At 35.9% G+C, this 18416-nt stretch overlaps 3 protein-coding genes across 5 annotated transcripts in view; 1 reads left to right on the top strand and 2 right to left on the bottom strand.

The window, feature by feature from the left end:
- Nucleotides 1-126: 126 nt before the first annotated feature.
- Nucleotides 127-2782, top strand: LOC107699707 (3-oxoacyl-[acyl-carrier-protein] reductase FabG-like). Its single transcript, XM_016501038.1, has 8 exons — nt 127-453; nt 649-819; nt 936-1114; nt 1577-1670; nt 1798-1867; nt 2281-2317; nt 2399-2462; nt 2551-2782. The coding sequence occupies exons 1-8, from the start codon at nt 430-432 to the stop codon at nt 2707-2709; spliced, it is 798 nt and encodes a 265-aa protein (XP_016356524.1). The 5' UTR covers nt 127-429; the 3' UTR covers nt 2710-2782.
- A 697-nt stretch (nt 2783-3479) lies between these two features.
- On the bottom strand, nt 3480-6807 carry zbtb26 (zinc finger and BTB domain containing 26). Of its 2 annotated transcripts, none has more exons than XM_016501037.1 (2): nt 6782-6807; nt 3480-5191 (listed from the first exon to the last, which is right to left on the bottom strand). In XM_016501037.1, exon 2 carries the CDS (start codon nt 5183-5185, stop codon nt 3950-3952), a length of 1236 nt encoding a protein of 411 aa, XP_016356523.1. In that variant the 5' UTR covers nt 5186-5191; nt 6782-6807; the 3' UTR covers nt 3480-3949. The 2 variants fall into 2 exon arrangements, with proteins under 2 accessions (XP_016356523.1, XP_016356522.1); XM_016501036.1 differs by lacking the exon at nt 6782-6807 and adding an exon at nt 5517-5581.
- Nucleotides 6808-7298: 491 nt separating this feature from the next.
- The window catches only part of LOC107699777 (keratin, type I cytoskeletal 18-like), a 12743-nt gene continuing 1625 nt past the window's right edge, over nt 7299-18416 (bottom strand). The window contains exons 2-11 of one of the 2 annotated variants that reach the window (XM_016501164.1): nt 15075-15258; nt 14313-14751; nt 14110-14192; nt 13828-13984; nt 11636-11800; nt 11384-11509; nt 9656-9873; nt 9490-9515; nt 8487-8598; nt 7299-8204 (exon numbers count right to left, since the gene is read on the bottom strand). In XM_016501164.1, the coding sequence (XP_016356650.1) occupies nt 8162-8204; nt 8487-8598; nt 9490-9515; nt 9656-9873; nt 11384-11509; nt 11636-11800; nt 13828-13984; nt 14110-14192; nt 14313-14708 (1326 nt within the window). In that variant the 5' untranslated portion in view covers nt 14709-14751; nt 15075-15258 and the 3' untranslated portion in view covers nt 7299-8161. Of the gene's footprint in view, nt 8205-8486; nt 8599-9489; nt 9516-9655; nt 9874-11383; nt 11510-11635; nt 11801-13827; nt 13985-14109; nt 14193-14312; nt 14752-15074; nt 15260-18416 lie in introns of those variants that run through there. The other variant, XM_016501165.1, reaches the window with a different exon arrangement.

The raw sequence follows: 18416 nt of genomic DNA, 5'->3' as shown, positions 1-18416 counted from the left end.
TTGATAGAATTTTGCCTTGTTTTCTTAAGTGGTTTCTATATAATTTGTATTTATTCTGCATTGTCTTTGTATGAACTAAGATTTTGAAAGGCAAAAATTAGGACTACAATTTTGAAATCGTTATGACTAGTGACCCGGATATTTAGATAAACACTAGTATCAAAGTCACTTTTACTGAAATCCGCAACAGTCAGTCTGATAATAAAAATACAGGTATACTCTGGCGCGAGAAAACTGAACAATGCGATTCATATTTTACTGACTTCATTTAGAAATAAAGTAATGGACTGAACCCTTGTAATGTATTGTACCTTATTGCTCTTATTGTACATACACAGTGACGTAACTAACTCGTTTTCTGTTGCATGTGAGCGAAAGGAAAAATAAAAGTCGGGTCACTCAAGAGCTGTGAATATCCTATGACTCGAAATGGCAACTCCAGATGCGTTCAAAGTAGGTTGAGCCCACTGATCTATAATAGTGAATTGATTATATATTGATTATATGGATCAGTGGTTGAGCCCCGCTTTACACTCACAGAATTTCAAAATGCCTGAGTGCGCATAAACCTCAATCACATAGATATACTGGTTGCGTTTGAATTTCACACTAAACTTTGATTTTAAACATGATGATTTGGCGTTTTAGGTTGGCTCTTTAAAGGGCAAAGTCACGCTGATCACCGGCGCGAGTTCAGGTATAGGAGCGGGCGCAGCGGTGCTGTTCTCCAGACTGGGCGCCCAGCTGGCGCTTAATGGACGCGATGTGGACAACCTCACCAAAGTCGCCGAAGAGTGCGAAGCTTGTGGGGCAGCTAAAGTAAAACTCACTGGAATCTCTTCAGACTGTTAAATACCGTCTCAATGATGCTAATAGGCTTTAATTATTCACATATAAATGCTCATCTCCCTATGGCTCCTGTCCAACGTGTTTAGCCCTTATTAGTGCCAGGAGACTTAACAGATGAGGACACTGTGAAGAGGACAGTGGAAGAGGTCATCGCTCACTTTGGGAAGCTGGATGTCCTCATCAACAGTGCAGGAATCCTCGCCATGGGCAGTATAGAGACAACAGACATGGCCCAGTATGACAAGGTCATGTCTGTCAATGTCAGGTAAAATATTATTTAACTTCGGGAATGTGCACTGGATTCAATAAATCAGGGTTTTTCAATCATTTAGATGCTGCAGACCCCCAAATATGATCATGCTGCTATGAGGTACTCCCATCCCACAACTTAAAATGTAAACATTTGTGTAGTTTCTTGTTAATTATCTATAAATATGAAATATTATAAATACGGTTCATATTATAAAAATATTTTTTTTAAAGTTACATTATTATATTTTACCTACTTATTGTAGTACTGAACTGTTAAATGTATTATTTATCTACTCATTTATTATTTTGATCTAATTTTAATTTCCTTATTATTATTTTTTCCCTAAACTTTTTCATGGACCCTATAGCACGCCCTTGTGCCCCGCTGGGTGCAATAGATAATAATTGAAAGATGTGGGTATTTGACTTTATAAGGACAGGTAAACAACATTTGACATGTTTTCTTCCCTTTCAGATCAGTATATCATCTCACTCATCTCTGTGTGCCTCATCTCATCAAAACAAAAGGCTCAGTTGTGAATGTGTCCAGTGTGAATGGGCAACGATCAGTGAGTTTGATGAGTTTATACATCAGTACCAAATGAACCATGAAATATATAAATATAAAATAATTGCTCATTGTTTTATTCTTGTAGGCCCTGATTGATCGTCTTAAACATTTTCTGTCCATTATAGTTTCCTGGTGTACTTGCCTACTGCATGTCCAAATCAGCCATCGACCAGTTCACACGCTGTGTTGCTCTTGGTAAGGTATCTCTATAATATCTCTATGATATCTAGAATGTTATTTACAGGAGACTATTACGAGCTATTTGTCTTGAGTCAAAAGTTTGGCATGTTTCCTTTTACGTTTTTGCCATTTCATTTGTTTTGAACTGTTTCTAGGCTGTTTAATTGCAGATTCCATTGTAATTCCAACTTACCCTATAAAGTGTGACAGCATTCTCTTAGAGCATTAATGGCTGAAATGATGAATAGATTTTTAGCTCATTTTATGTCCATTTACAGAAATTGACTTTCAATAATAAACTTGCCCTGAAAAATACACCCAAGTAAAAAGTGTGACAACTAGCCCCAGTCTCCTCTACTAGTTGATGCAAAGGGCTTGGGTATTACTACTCTACAAACAAGTGTTTTCTCATCTCATCTTAATTGTAGAGTTGGCATCAAAGCAAGTACGTGTCAACTCAGTTTGGTAAGTTTCATTCTGTTGTTTTACATTTTACGGGCCATAGAATTGTTACACTGAGGTAATACAAATGCTTTGTCTTAACAGCCCAGGAGTCATTATAACAGAGGTTCACAAGCGTGCAGGACTTGATGAGGACCAGTATGCTCAGGTGATGAGTTAAGACCAAATGCTTTATCTAATTTGACTGTAATGCATGCTTCTAAATAACACGCCATGTGTTTTGTGCTTTGCTCCAGTTCCTTGAGAAGTGCAAGATGACTCATGCTCTCGGCAGACCAGGTGAAGTAGAGGAAGTAGCTCATGCTATCGCCTTCCTGGCATCTGATGCAGCAACATTTATAACAGGTGTCAATCTTCCAGTGGACGGAGGTCGACATGCTATGTGTCCACGGTAATGCTTTGCCGCCATGATACAGCTCTGTCATAGTTATGTGTCATAAAAGCAAAGAAATAAACAAAGTTGGAATCAATCTGAATGTTGACATCCTTAATGTATTAGCATGTTGATTTGATGTGATCTTTTATTTTTTTCATAGCATAATGAACATTAACAGAAAGAAGTGCACATTTCATGCAGTATCTGCAATTATTTATTAGCGAGTCAGCAATTTTCTCCAAATTCTGGCATGTTTACATGGATGGAAACTTGGAAACATTTATTACAGACCAAGAGTTGCGCAATAGTGTTCAAATACAGCTGGAAGTTATACATTAGCATTCAAAACTGAAATATGGTCTGATCAGATATACTTTAACAATATATTTTAATCTTTACAAAAGATATGACAGCCAAATGATGCCACAGCAGCATTCAAAATCAACTTAATACATCTCCCTTGACCTGCAACATGAAAAAAAAGAAAATGACATTAAACTTGACTTTGACTGAACATTTATCTACCAATCAGCGGACACTTCATTTAGTTCTTATAATTTAGTGTATTAATTTACAGCAGTGGTTCTCAACCTTTTTAACTCCAATCCACTCTTGTCACGAATTTATGTACCTATAAATTATGTACCTCTGGTCTTTAAAAATAAATAAACTTAAAAACGTAATGAGTTAGTTTCATGTTGTAAATTATTATTTTTGTGTTTTGTACAATTTTTATTAAGATAAACTTAATATAACTACATAAAAAATATTTTAACACCTAAAGCCCATTCACACCAAGACCGGTAACTAAAGATAACCGTAATGATAACTACTGTATATGTGTCCACATCAGTGTACAATAATGTAATGTTTATTATGAACACGTGCTGCAGTTCTGTCATCGACTGCTTTAGATGCTCACGCTCTTTAAAACTGATTGGATTCTGATTGGCTGTCAATGTTTTTAATTGTAAAAAAAAAAAAAAGTGATACCGACAATATTGTTCCAATGTGCTGTTATTGTTATGGTAGAGGTGTGGACTTATTTATTTCTTTACATTGAGAATGATTTTTGAAACTATATCTTTTATTATTATTTTTATAATTATCGTCCTTGCAGTGAACGGGCCTTTACTGGGGCCCCCTAGTGCACCCTGACCTCCTGGTTGAGAACCACTTTTATACAGAATTGTGACTTCAAGACAAATTGTGTCTACGTCATGTATATTAATATAATTTATTTAGACGTTAATATGAATTTATAGTCCTTCAATCAAACTGCCTTCATTGGCATTATCAAAACTGTTTTTTCCATGGATCTGCTTCAGGTGTTTACGGAGAACTGGTTTATGTGCAAACATCATGTCGCAGTAATTACATCGGTGTGGTTTGTCCCCACTGTGAAGGTTCAGGTGGTCTAGCAGCGAACACTTCTGAGTAAAAGTCTTTCCACATATCTTACACTGGAAGGGTTTGATGCCAGCGTGGACACGCATGTGCCGGTGTAGGTTTCCTTTCTGGGTAAATGTTTTTCCACACAGGAGGCACATAAACAGCTTGTGCATCTTCAGATGGTTGGCGTAGTTCTCCAGCTGACGGAACACGCGAGCACATTTAGGGCACTGGTGGTACCACTGCATACCCTTATCGGCATTCCTTGAACATCCCCAAAGATTCCCTTTCCCGGAGCCACTGGGTCCAGGCGGGGACAGCGAATATTCAGCTGCGGGGTTGATGGCGATTTCTGCAGGTCGGGTTTCCACTGTGGAGTTTATCAGGGAATGCTGTGGCTCCGGTGAGCGCAGTGTTGGCGAGCGACTTGAGCGACGCTGGAAGTTATCAGGCATTCGCTCATCTATTGACTCTACCTTAACGATGCTAATGGGACTTTCCTCTCCTCTGCTGTTGCTCTGAGAGTTTCTAAACACAGGCGGAGACTTGGGTTGTATGATCACAACATCATCATCATCATCATCATCAATGTCATCTTCGCCATCATTGTCCACCTCATCCTCTTCATCACATACTGTCTCCACAGCTGGTTGGCCACGGTGTGCGTTGAAGTCCGATGGCTGTCGGGATGATGCACGCTCGTCTTTGACCTCATGTGGTTTTATGAATTTATTTAGAGCTTCGGTGCACTGCTCTACAATGTGACCCATCTGGAGGAAACTAGCAACTGTTAAATAGTGTACTAATTCCAGCTCTGGAAACTCCAGTGTCCCAGTGTAGCAGGACAGAAGAAGCTTCTGTCCAACTTCTGCATCCTGCTGTGTAGACATCTGTACTTCATGTGAGTCCTGAAGGACAAACTGGTCTCTAAGGAAAGGGGAGCCAGCGGCAAAGACCACTTTGTGTCCAGGCACTTCCAAGTCATTGATGTGGACCACAACATCACAGAAACGTCTGTCTCGACGAAGAACATCCATCTTTTGAAGCATGGAGTCCCCGAATGTGGGAAAGTTGAACTGCAGTATCACCCCGTCCTGAGCCATGGTGCACTATTAAATACACACAACATAACAGATTTAAACTTAGTATAACCATGTAATATATGCCTATCTGTAATTGTCTAGTTTCCAAACGCACGTGTTTAGCTAAAAGGTTTAAAAGGCACATAATTATAATGATATTTAGATGTAGATGCTGGTCTATATTTTGTGATAGCACAAATGTTTTAAGTGTGCACGATGGTGTTAAGTACAGGCCTGGAAACTGTACAGAGCTAAACCAGAAACACTGGATGGACAACTGTAAAGAATGGAGAAAAAGACACACCGTCACAGGAATGAGGTGAATATAAGTGTTTATTTAAAATATGAATACCTGCAGCAATTTGCTTTATTTTCTGTCTGGGTGTTTTGTTGTCCTGGGATGAGCATAGAGCGCCTGTGTGTTTAGTGTGTGGCTTGAGACGGAAAAGGATGTGCCGACTTTCCTGATTGGTCAGCGAAATTTAAAGGGGCAGGACACAATTACAGGTGGCTAATTGTGAAAACCCTTCGTGTCGTCTGTATAAAGTCTATTCTTAACGGCAGAAAGAAAGATTTATTCACAGTTAGACCGTACAATAAAAAAGGTCATCCAGAATATGCAGGTTTTTTTTGGAACCATTTAATATTGCAATAGTACATTTTATTGTTGTTGTATATATAGTATGATTATAATTTTTATTTAGACTTTTAATGTTTCAGTACAATTAACATCCATTCATTTTTTTATTTTATTTATGTTTTTTGTGGAAGTCACTTGAATATTTTACACTGAAATTGAAATGTACTATTGCTTTAGTAATAGTAGTATTTGTTGTTGTATTTCTTGATCTTCAGAGAAGGCGTTCAAGGTTTCATATTACTTATGACTTTTATGACTATTCACTTTTCCATTCATGCTGTCTTTGTGGAACCACTTGTATATTACAATAGTAAAATAGTATATTACAATTATTATTATTATTAGAATTTGTAATATTCCAAAATAAATGAATAAAAATAAAAACCCTGCAAGAATGGAAATGTTGAGTGTCGCAAGTTATATGAATCCCTGAAAGCCATAATTGCTCTCCAGATAATAATAATAATAATAACAATAATAATTGTACAATTTTAATATATATAATATATGTAAATATATATATATATATATATATATATATAATAAATGTAAATTATTATTATTATTATTATTTCTAGAGTGCAACTAAGGCTGTCAACGTCCACATTTCTATGCTTGCTGTTTTTTGTGGAACCCACGTGAATATGAAAAAAGTACATAACGATGATGATAAAGATGATGCTCTTAAACAAAACCACTTTGCGTACGTCTTGCCACAAAGAGGAAGTGTTGTACAAAGGAAGCGAGTAATGCAATTTTATTTTGAAGTTATATTGATAATCGTCTGTTACGTAAATAAGCAGTATACTTTGTTTACTGTGTGGAGACGTGCTGATATCGCGTTTGGTCTCGTTCTATCGCGTATCTTGTCAGTGTCTGCGCTGGCTTGGCCATTTGTTGTGGAGAAGATAGGGAAAGTGTGTCCAGCTGAATTAATGTAGTATTTTGTTAGAAGGGTATAAAAAAGCTTAGTTTACCGCAGCAGCGGTCGCGTGAAGGCCTCCTCGTGTGAAAACCGAAGAGTGTAAAGACCATGATCTGTGTTTAGTTGTTTTAATACTACAATTGATTGCTTCTGTTGTCCTCATTTGTAAGTCGCTTTGGATAAAAGCGCCTAATAAATGACTAAATAAAAATAAAAAAATAAAAAAGTAAATTATACATTTACAGTGCAGCAGTATTTGAGATTGTTGTTATGGTGCTTTTGACATGTAAAAACAAATAGTTTTGAGAGATTTCTACTGAATGGAAGGATCACGATATTGAATACACTGTAGCAGCTGAAGACAGAAACCCTCTTCATTTGCCAAAGGCAGTGGTAGACACCATATCACTTTTATTGTCAGTAATATAGCCCAATAGGCAGCAGCTTGTAATGACATTTGTTACAATAATAATGCTTGTGGTTCACAAACAATGGTAAGGCAGAAAAAATCAACTGATGTTTCATCAGTCACTTATTATGGATAACAGAAACCAAACAAGAGTCTGTGGCCGATGAGTCTACAGTTTATTGTAAATGCTTCATTGTATGTATCAGTATGTTTACTCATCTGCACAATGGTTTAGATGGGATAATACACAGGGTGTTAAAGCTGAGCTGGGACTCTACACCTTTATTTGTCAGATGTGCACTCCACATCCATAATCATCAAAAAGACAATGACAAAAAAAAAGTGAATTATGAATGCCCCTTATTGAAAACTGCATAATTGAATGTGGTTTTTGGAGCTCTCATCCAAACACAAGTGTCACATTTTCATTATATGAGCTAATTGTCTATAGATATGGTTAGTAGATAAAATTCTACATATAAAAATGATGAATTCAGACATTTCATTCAGTATTTTGGATGTAGTATAGCCTAGTGTTTCATTCAGCACTGAGAATGAAAAATTAATTCTGATTTTCAAGTAATAGATATATAAATTTGACCTGTGTAAGATTGCTAGAATTTACTGAAAGTCTGTTTAAGTGGTTAAATAGTTTTATACCTGGCAATAATAGTGGAATTTATCAGAGCAAACCAAAGTAAAGGCTCTTGTTTACAAGGACCGTGATGGGCTGGGACTGTAGTAGTTGTTTCACCCAGAAAGCCTCACAAAAGCAAGACATCTGACACTACAGAGGTTTGGTGTCAGGGCTTTTTCGGTCATCGTTCTCAAAGTGAGGCTGTCTTGATTTCGTCCTTTGGCTCGGTTTCTCACACTGTGACCAGACAGGTTCAAATCCCCATCCACAGCTACATATCATTTTTCTACCACCGTCCCTAAAACTAGTAGGCCTACTTTATTCAGGAAATCAGCTAGTATCGTATGTATTTAGTTTCACTGTGTGACTTTCGGTCTGTGCTACTCTTAAATGACCCGCTCTATTGCGACTCGCCTTACAGAATCAGACCTAAAGAAAGTGAAGAAGAAATAATATCAGTGAAAAGAAATGCAAGACATTCAAATAATTATGAGAGAATGTGAAGATGTAAAGTCTTATAGTCCTATAAATGATGAAAAAGAGGTGGTAGAAAAAAAATCAAGACTGCTGACACGTCACTACTTTGTAATATCTGACATGTTTATTCAATGTGTAGCGAAATGATGAACAGATCACTGAGAATAGTCTTGTGATAAGTGTACCCACTGATAAAGCACAAGAATATAGGTGTCACTTGTGAGCCAGACTCACTTTTTTCGTTCTTCAATCTGTTCAACTTCACTGGATTCATCCACCACCTTTCCATTTACCATGGTCTGGGTGACCACCTTCACAATCTTCCTGGTTCTCACTTCAGGTTCTTCTACAAAAGGCAGGGAAAAAATGCTATGAGCATTTGAATTCTCATTGAGAATGTATGCAAGTTCAGTGTTTTAAATGTATGCATGCTACTGCAGGTGCTCAAATGCTCTTTTTAGGAGATCACTTCACTATAACTAATTTATTGTGCCGAGTTACACCGTCAAAGAGTTGTTGGCAACTACAATATAAGTAAACTTAATGATACTGTTGTAGGGCTAGTTGTAGCTCTTTTTACTCCAGTGAACATTTCTCAGGTGGCTTTATTTTTGAAAATAATGCAAACCTTAAAATGTTTTAAACATTTCCACCATTATCACCCAGGAAAAATATGTCAAGTTCAGATTAGCAGAGAGCAAATTAGTCACAATGGAAACCAACCATAAAACAGTGTCAGCAATTTAAACAATATATATATATAATTACAAACTGTAAATATGTCATATACAATATATCAAACCATTGTTTTGGTCAACAAATGTTATTAGTAAACATTCAATTATTGTATTAAAACATATGACACATGGAAAAACTTGCCTCAACTGGACGTTTTAGGTTAAAATCTTTGTTACATATTGCATGGTGACACTTTTCTGAATGTATGTCAGTGTTGTTTTATTGTGTTTGCTTATTTAAAAGCTGTGACAAAAAAAATATTATATTGTGATTTTAGTTTTATAATAGTTTCAATAACAAAATATTCCGGTTTTAAGAGGATTTTGTACTAGATGTTTGAAATCAAAATACAAAAACACTGCTCAAGCATTTCATTCAAATAAACCCCATTCTTCCCTATTAGTATCGACATTATACAGTATTTGTATATTTTCCAAAAAAAACCAGAATACTTCTTTGGTTTTATAGTCTTAGAACTATCCATTCAGAACAGACTTACTTTTAGAAGAGGGTGTCTCTTTTATCCTGAAAAACAAAAAGGAAATAGTCACAACTGATTGCATATATCAGAAACGCTTCCTTCAGCATTATCTGGGTATACTTAAGGAACTGTGTCAAAAGAAAACAGCATATTTCAGCTTCGAGAAAGCTCTCTGGGTTCTTACACTTCCTCTCCCTCCAGCAGCCTCCGGTAGGTGGCGATCTCCAGCTCCAGATTCTGTTTGATATGCAGTAACTGCTCGTAATCGGTTTTGATTCGTTGCATGTCCAGGCGCAGCTGTGAGAGTTCATCCTCCAGCTGTGTGAGCGAGCCCTGAAGATGCTCGATCTCAAGAGTGTACTTCTGATTCGTCTCTCCGAGGTTCCCCTCCAGAACACCAACCTGAGGTGAGCCATAACATTTTCAATGAGTTCAAAATACAGTATGTAAGACTGGAGTATGATTAGTTTAAACCCATTATTAGAGATGAGCACCATCAAGAATGAACTTCCTTGTATAATGTCTGATCTATAACCAGTATGTGTGAACTACTAGCTGAACAACCTGCCGAAAGCTCTTTATCACCTGTCCAGGCCATGAGGATGCAACGTGTTTTTAGACTGTCATCACATGTATTCCAGAGTGATTTTTTTATATGGGAGTAAACATATGGTTGTTGTTTGCATGAGGATGAACAGCAGATGGAGGGGACTGTGGTTTCCTGTGCTGAAGAGGTAACCTTGACACGTTCTCTGGATACTTGTTGACAAACTATGGGCTAAATTATTGCAGATCTAATTAAAAAACAAAGTCAAAAAAAGGTAAAAAGAAAAAACACTGCAAGAATATGATGCCTCACACAGCTCACTGACATATTCATTGACCTTTAACCACAGGATAGAGGATTTGACTGTTTGAAGAATGTTTATCCAAACAGATTTACAGACGAGTAATATAGCATGAGCAATTCATTGTAAGAAGGTTGGGAAGATGTGTTTTATCCATTCCCTCTTGACTTCAAGCAATTCAGTCTTGCCCACTCTACAGGAAATTTGGAAAAGGAACTTTCTCCTTAATAGAAAAGCAAGTAAGCAATTAGTCTGGAATCTTTGTTATTATCTTGTATATAAACCTCTCAAAAAGAGACTGTTTTCCCGTTTTCCAGGGGTTTAAAGTCTGGTTGCAACAGAAGAACATATGAGATGTATCATTTTCAAACTGGGGTGCAACACAGAAAAAGATACACTGTCAGCCTAATAAATAAATAATTAATAATAAATAAATATTTTCCAGATAATATTTTAATAATTTGGTTTATCGATTATGAAGTCAAGTCAATTATTTCATTTATTCAACATAAATATCATCAACAAAAATATTTTTTCATCAATAAAAACATTAAAATATAAACAATAAAATATGAACATGAGGATCATTATATTTGGGGCTCCTTGGCATCATGAAGTTTTCAAATCCCCTGTCATACTTCATGAACATACACTGAAAATACAGTAGAATTTCAACATATATGCTGAGTTATGTTTCTGGCAGATGTTTGTGAAAGATTTGTCCTTTTGATAATATTTGTTTATTTGACTTAATCTGTTCTGATGTCCACTGCAGTGAAAATATTTTTTATTATTATTATAAAAGTCTACTTTGCAGCATGTTCATGACCATCTACACAACTGAAAAAGTCCGGGAAAACAAAGAAAAGACAAAAATTGGGAGACTTTCCTGGACCTTATGGGATGCAACAATCCACAATGTTCCAGTGTTCTGAAGCATACACTTGCATCTATATTAACTGGTTACTTCAGTTACTACTTGATTTGTCATGCTTTTACCAACTGTAGTGGACATTTCACAGACAAACTGCAGCAATTTTAGGATAAACGTTCATTCATGTCACCTGTTTGCGCAGACTGTCCAGTTCCACCTCTAACGCCTGCAGGAAGCGTCGTCTTTCATTGAGTTCACTCTGAGCACATCGCAGAGCCTCATTACTCTCCTTCACCTCCGAATGCACTGTCTCCAGCTGTCACATATACACACACCACACAGAACACATATTCGTTTAAACACACCTGTGTTTGCAGTGAAATCATCAGTCTATAAATAGCTGATTCAGGTGTGTGGAGTCTGTGTTGGATTGTACACTGACCTTCTTCAGATACCACATCTCAGCATCCTCTTTATTCTTGCGTGCGATGCTCTCGTACTGCACCCTTAGCTCTGCCATGATGGCTCCGAGGTCTGGGCCCTGGGCTGCGTCCACCTCCACGTTCACTTGCTCATTGGCTAGATGGGCCTTCAGTGTGTTCTTCTCCTTCATGGTGACAGACGAGTCATTTACAATCTCACCAGAGAGTATTTGCACATTTAAGCACTTAAAATGTGTGAACGGCATTAGATCACAAAATATCAAATGATACAAATTTTCTTAGAAATATGAACCAATTATAACATTTTCAGAACCTTTTTCAGACTAGTGGAAATAAACTTTTTAGTCTTTATTGTATTGCACTTTATATATGTGCGTCTATTGATTTCAATTACAATACACATCTTCAAAAGCCATTTTCTCAAAATGAGTTTTTTTTTCTCTTGCACTGAACCAGAAATTTAGACTTTAATACTTTAATATCTAGACTTTAATATTTACATACACCAAACTGTACCGTTTTCTTTTTTTCTTATCTGTATTCTAACAGCTTTTACAGTGGGGTTTGTTCATACATGATTTGCCTTATTTTTTAAATTGTATTCCTAAAAACAAAATTATGATTTTTTTTTTCCTGGCTGTTGACAGTATTTTCTAATTGATATTATTACTTTATTATTCTCTTGCACTGAACCAGAAATTTAGACTTTAATACTTTAATATCTAGACTTTAATATTTACATACACCAAACTGTACCGTTTTCTTTTTTTCTTATCTGTATTCTAACAGCTTTTACAGTGGGGTGTGTTCATACATGATTTGCCTGATTTTTTAAATTTTATTCCTAAAAACAAAATTATGATTTTTTTTTTTTCTGGCTGTTGACAGTATTTTCTAATTGATATTATTACTTTATTAAGTGATGAAAAATATATTTAATTTAATTAGATAATGTCTCATTTGCATATTTAAACATAACCTTTCAGAAACCTTGTAATACAAAAAATGTGTGCAATTCTTAATGTACTCAATCAACTGGGGAAGTATAATATCTACATTGTTTTACCCTATTCACCTGTGTCTTGTTTTAAAAATTAATGCCACATAAAATCTATATTTTGTTATATAATGCAATGATCTCCATACATTTTTGATAATTTTTTGTACAATTGCCTATTTGTGCTCTTAACATTCTGCAGATGCTCATTGTAAAGTGATTGATTTGTTTAGGGTTAAATGCTACATTTGAGTGGAGCCACACCTGTCTGAACAAACACTTCTTCACCTACTCCATAATGTTTGTAGACCTGGGTGTGTGTGTGTGTTAATGTGTGTGTTTTACACACTGATTACTCTATATATCAATGTAAAGAAAACAGTTTGATAAGGGTGTGTTTATATCTGCAGCACTAAAAGTCTTGATATATTTCTGAATGGCTACTGTGAGAAATAAGGCATGATCTTGCTCAAAAAATATCTATGTAATAGTATAGTCTGACTAAAATTATTTTCACTATATGTTTATCTATCGTGACCGTGATTTCACCAAGTACAACATGTTCCTGGATCAACATCCTGGGTGTGTGTGTGTGTTAATGTGTGTGTTTTACACACTGATTACTCTATATATCAATGTAAAGAAAACAGTTTGATAAGGGTGTGTTTATATCTGCAGCACTAAAAGTCTTGATATATTTCTGAATGGCTACTGTGAGAAATAAGGCATGATCTTGCTCAGAAAATATCTATGTAATAGTATAGTCTGACTAAAATTATTTTCACTATATGTTGATCCTGGATCAACAAAAGATGTTGATCCAGGAACATGTCTTACTTGGCAAAATCACGGCGACCATGTTTATCTGCTTATTACATTTTTTATATTGTTGAAAAAGTGGTTAGGTTTAGAGTAGGGTGGGGTTATGAGCTCAAATATATATCTGCATAATAGTAAAATGTAACTACAAATATTTAGAATGTATTTATATAAAGCATTCCCAAACCTGTGCATGTAAATACTTTTAGGTTGCTGTTAATATTTCTATATTGTGTATTACATTCAGCATATAATTATGCAAAAATGTACGTGCAAACTTTACCTATGAATATTAATGGCATCAAGCTGAATAATGACTACTATTTCCTAATAATTTAATATTCATAATATTAATGTTATGTTTTTGTGTTTAACCTCATCATGGTTCTTCTGGAGGAAATAGAGCTCCTCTTTCAGACTGTCCAGGTCTCCTCGAAGGGTTGCGATGATCTGATCGTGATCAGATTTTGCTCGTCTCAGAGCATGACAGTCTCTCTCAACTGACTGGCAAAGAGTAGCTTCTGCCTCCCATCTGTTTAGGAATTAATAATATAATAAACCATTAAAACCTAGAGATTAGTACAAAAATAGTACAATATATGTCATGATGGATCTTTCTCAGGGATTATAGGAAGGAACAAAAAGAGCAAAACTCACTTGACCCTAAAGTCATCTGCTGCAAGCTTGGCATTGTCAATCTCCAGCATTATACGAGCATTCTCCAACGTCTTTTTCCTCACCTAAAGAGCAGAAGTGTGATGCGGACTAATAAAGGATCTCATGCAAGGACATCATTGAAGAGCTTTCTTGTCTATGAAACAACTAAAACCAAAGAAGTAAACAGAGCTAGATCATCAAACCTCTTGTCCAATGGCATGTGCTTGAGCAATCAGTCCCTCGATGTCATGACCCTTGGGTGCTTGCTCCTTCATAAACTGTTTAATCTTCAGCTCCAGGTCAGCGTTGGACTTCTCCAGAGAACGTACCTTTTCCAGATAGCTGGCAAGTCGGTCGTTTAGACCTTGCATGGTCTCCTTCTCACTGGCACCAACTCCTAGACCATTCAGCGAGAAGTTGCTTAGGATGTTTAAGCCATTTCCCAGAGAGGTGGAACGAGACAGGGACAGAGTACTGGCTGAGGAGAGGGACACTGGGACTTTAGAGCGTCCTCGAACTCCACTGTCACGCATAGACATGCTGGAGAAAGACGGCTGGCGTCCCAGAGAGTGGCTGTGCACAGAGAAGCTGGAGGTCATGTTGCTCGCTGAACCAGAGACTTTCTGTACTGTATGTGTACTGCTGGTAAAGAAATATTCATTGCTTGTTAGTCTGAATGCAGCTTGTTCACTTATGCGAAAACCATAAAACCCCAGAATACCAATAACTCTCCTTTCCACCCTTCGTTTGCAGACAGATATTTCATATTTAAAGAGCTATGTATTACTATTTAATATTACCCTGCAGTGAATAACTAGATTTAGAAAAAAATACCCTAAATTCATTAAATATAGCATACTGTTACCAAATACGAAAATGCTGCATTTTAATGACATGTCTTGGTGCATCAAAAAAATTTAGTTTCAAACCACAAAGACTTTGTGAATAAGAAATGTAATACTTACAAGGATTGTGTCCAAATGCAGCACCTGAATGTGGTTTTGTCCGGAGAAGAACTGGTGGCTTTTATTTGTTCTTGTTCAGGTGAGTCAGAGTATTTATGCTTGGACTTCCCCTGAAGAGCTGTTGGCTATGGAAGTCTATAGCCAGCCAATCACATCCCCCCACAGCTGAAAGGCTATTTCCTGACTGAAACCGATAAAACACAATGAAATTTTCCCAAGGCACTATCCACAGATTACATTGCACATTTGTTTTTTGAAAACTTTCAGTAACAAATTATGTGATGCTTGACTTTAATTTCATTAAACATTTGCTCAAATACATAATAAGACTTTAGGAAGGTTACACAATGAAATTCAAGATCGTCCATTGTTATTTTGACCCAAAATATTGTCTTTTATATTCCACATAAGAAAGGTTTGAAATGACATGATGGTGAGTAAATGATGACAGAATTGTCATTTTTGGGTGAGCAATCTCTTTAAGATAAATAACAGTACTGACAATTACAAATTATAATAGAAGTGACTTCATATCCACTATGGGACAGGGTGTACTCTAATAACCATAACTTTTCTGAATCTGGTGTAACCTGATTTGCTTTAGAGAAGGGGAACAGTCCATTTCTGTACACTGACACTATTCAGTGAGGGTACAATGACCTGTAACGTGAGAACCGTGCTTCACATGGAGACGGTCCTCCAAAACCTCACGAGCCAAGAAGAGGCTCAAACAATGAAGAGACCGAGAGAGAACAGCAAGGCAAAACCTATGAGAAATGTTTCTATTTGGGGAGGAAGTTGACCTAATCACCTACATTAGTTAACACACGCTGTGACTGAAAATCTGAATGAATCCTTGAATTGAATGAATGTTTTCACTTAGTTAAACTTTTCATGATGCTTGTAGGTTTAATGACTACTTACCTTTACCATGTGTTTTGAACATTATACCTTGGGGTTTATGCAAATACCAGTACCGTATATAATAACCTTAATGCACAAGATGCATATGTTTGATGTAAACCATGGTACTAGTCGATTGCCACATTCATGAACCATGATAGAAATCAAAGTACCACCATGGCTCCTTCATATAATCGACTAAATAAAGGCGACCTCTCCATCATAAATAACACTCACTATTGTAAACAAAGTCAGCACCATCATGTGGGCACAACTGAAATTGCATGCTGATGTTGTGCCAACCATGTGCATAAAACAAACTTTTAAGTTTGGGGTAAATAATATTGAAGATGTTAATAGTTTTATTCAGGATGGACGCATTAAAGTTGATCAAAAGTGACATTGAAGACATTTGTAATGTTACAAAGATTTCTATTTTAAATAAATGCTGTTCTTTTGAACCTTTTATTCATCAAAGGATCCTGAAAAAAATCCATATCACAGTTTCCATAATAATACTAAGCAGCACAACTATTTTCAACATTAATAATAAAAAAATGCTTATTGAGCAGCAAATCTGCATATTAGTATGATTTCTGAAGGATAATGTGACACTGAAGACTGTAATGGCTGCTGGAAATTTAGCTTTGACATCACAGGAATGCAGTTTAAAATATATTAAAACAAGAAACAGTTATCTGAAATTGTAATAATATTTCACAATATTTCTGTTTTTACTGTATTTTAATTACATAAGTGCAGCCCTGGTGAGCGTAACATGAAAATATCTTACTGACCACAAACATTTGAATGGTATTGTGTGAGAAAAATAATATTGTAAGCTTTAATAGTCCAACTTGGTCAGTATAATATACAGTATGTGCAGTGCAGGAAAGAAAAGACCCATAAATGACTAGGAAGGACAAGCCATTTTAGATCATGTTTGGCCATTGTGATTTATTGTAAAGCTTAAATGTGTCCAAATCAATACATGACTTTGAGATTATTTCAAGAAATGGTGACAGCACACTCATGGACAGCGCAGTGAATCAATGCATCATGCACTATTCAGTGTCTGTTACTGCTTGTTGAATTGCTCACTGAATGAATAGCTTAATGGTCATTATTTGATTGGACATTTGATAAAGTGTGGTTGCCATTAAACACACACAGACAAAATTGGAGACCTTCAACTTCCATTAGAATTATTCCATACCAATGAGCACGAGTGAATTTGATGGCTGGATGGCTGGATTATATTGGATCATTAGATGAACTGACAGATAATTGACAATCATTGCTTGAGTGCAAGAAAACAAATATCATTAGGCTGTCAGAAAACTGTCACACTGTCACTCAGACGAGAAATAAAGATGTCAAGCCTGGCATTCTTTTTTGCGGCAAGTGATTACACAAGATAAAAAGGACACACTCGGCAACACTACAATTGGAAAAGCTTAAATCCACTCAAGTATCAGTGTACCACAGTTCATTTTATCCATCTCACTTGTTTTGAGCAACTTTCAGCATCAAATTGGCACCAGACATACTAAAGATTATTAAAGATGTTAAATACAGATGTGTTCATTATTATTAAATAGACACCCTTTTCACAATGTACACTCTTAAAAATAAAGGTGCTTCACGATGCCATAGAAGAACCTTTTTGTCTAAATGGTTCCAGAAAGAACCTTTAACATCTGAAGAACCTTTCTGTTTCACAAAAGGTTCTCTGTGGCGAAAGAAGGTTCTTCAGATTACAAAAAGGTAAGAAAGAGATGGTTCTTTAAAGAACCTTTGACTGAATGGTTCTTTGTGGAACCAAAAATGGTTCTTCTATGGCATCGCTTGAAGAACCTTTTGAAGCACCTTTATTTTAAGAGTGTACTAATGTCCAGTCAGTCATATGATACCTTTCAAAATCCTTTCCACCTCGAATAAATAATAAATGAATATAGGAATAAATAAACAAATACAGACCCATCTAAGCAGAACTGATGTTTATTGTAGATACAAGTTTTCTGACTTTTTAAATGTGGTATTAAACTATGATTCAAAAGTTTAGGGTATGCAAGATTTTAAAATATTTTTAGAATAACTGTCTTATGCTCACTAAGGCGGCATTTATCATTTCAAAAATACAGTAAAAACAGTAAAAGCAGTAATATTACAAAACATGATCTCATGATCCTTCAGAAATCATTTGAAACATTGTAATATCTAATATTGTTAATATTAGTTGTGCTACTTAATATTTTGATGGAATTGATGATACATTTCTTTAAGACTCTATGAAGAATCAAAAAGTTCAAAAAGTTATTTGAAATAGAACTCTTTTGTAACCTTAAAAATGTCTTTACTGACACTTTTTTTTAATCAGTTTAATGCATCCTTGCTGAAAGAAATAATTTATTTTTTAAAAATTACCCCAAAATTTTG

Source organism: Sinocyclocheilus anshuiensis, unplaced genomic scaffold (genome assembly GCF_001515605.1).
Source record: "Sinocyclocheilus anshuiensis isolate Anshui unplaced genomic scaffold, SAMN03320099.WGS_v1.1 scaffold278, whole genome shotgun sequence".
NCBI lineage: Eukaryota > Metazoa > Chordata > Actinopteri > Cypriniformes > Cyprinidae > Sinocyclocheilus > Sinocyclocheilus anshuiensis.
This window is presented reverse-complemented; position numbering and strand designations above follow the sequence as displayed.

What these genes read in the sequence shown, in the direction of transcription:
- LOC107699707 (XM_016501038.1), top strand. Translation starts at nt 430, where the DNA reads ATGGCAACTCCAGATGCGTTCAAA. An exon ending in CACACGCTGTGTTGCTCTTG is followed by an intron (nt 1,868 to 2,280) that starts GTAAGGTATCTC and finishes TCTTAATTGTAG; the next exon opens with AGTTGGCATCAAAGCAAGTA. An exon ending in ATGAGGACCAGTATGCTCAG is followed by an intron (nt 2,463 to 2,550) that starts GTGATGAGTTAA and finishes GCTTTGCTCCAG; the next exon opens with TTCCTTGAGAAGTGCAAGAT.
- zbtb26 (XM_016501037.1), bottom strand. Translation starts at nt 5,185, where the DNA reads ATGGCTCAGGACGGGGTGATACTGCAGTTCAACTTTCCCACATTCGGG.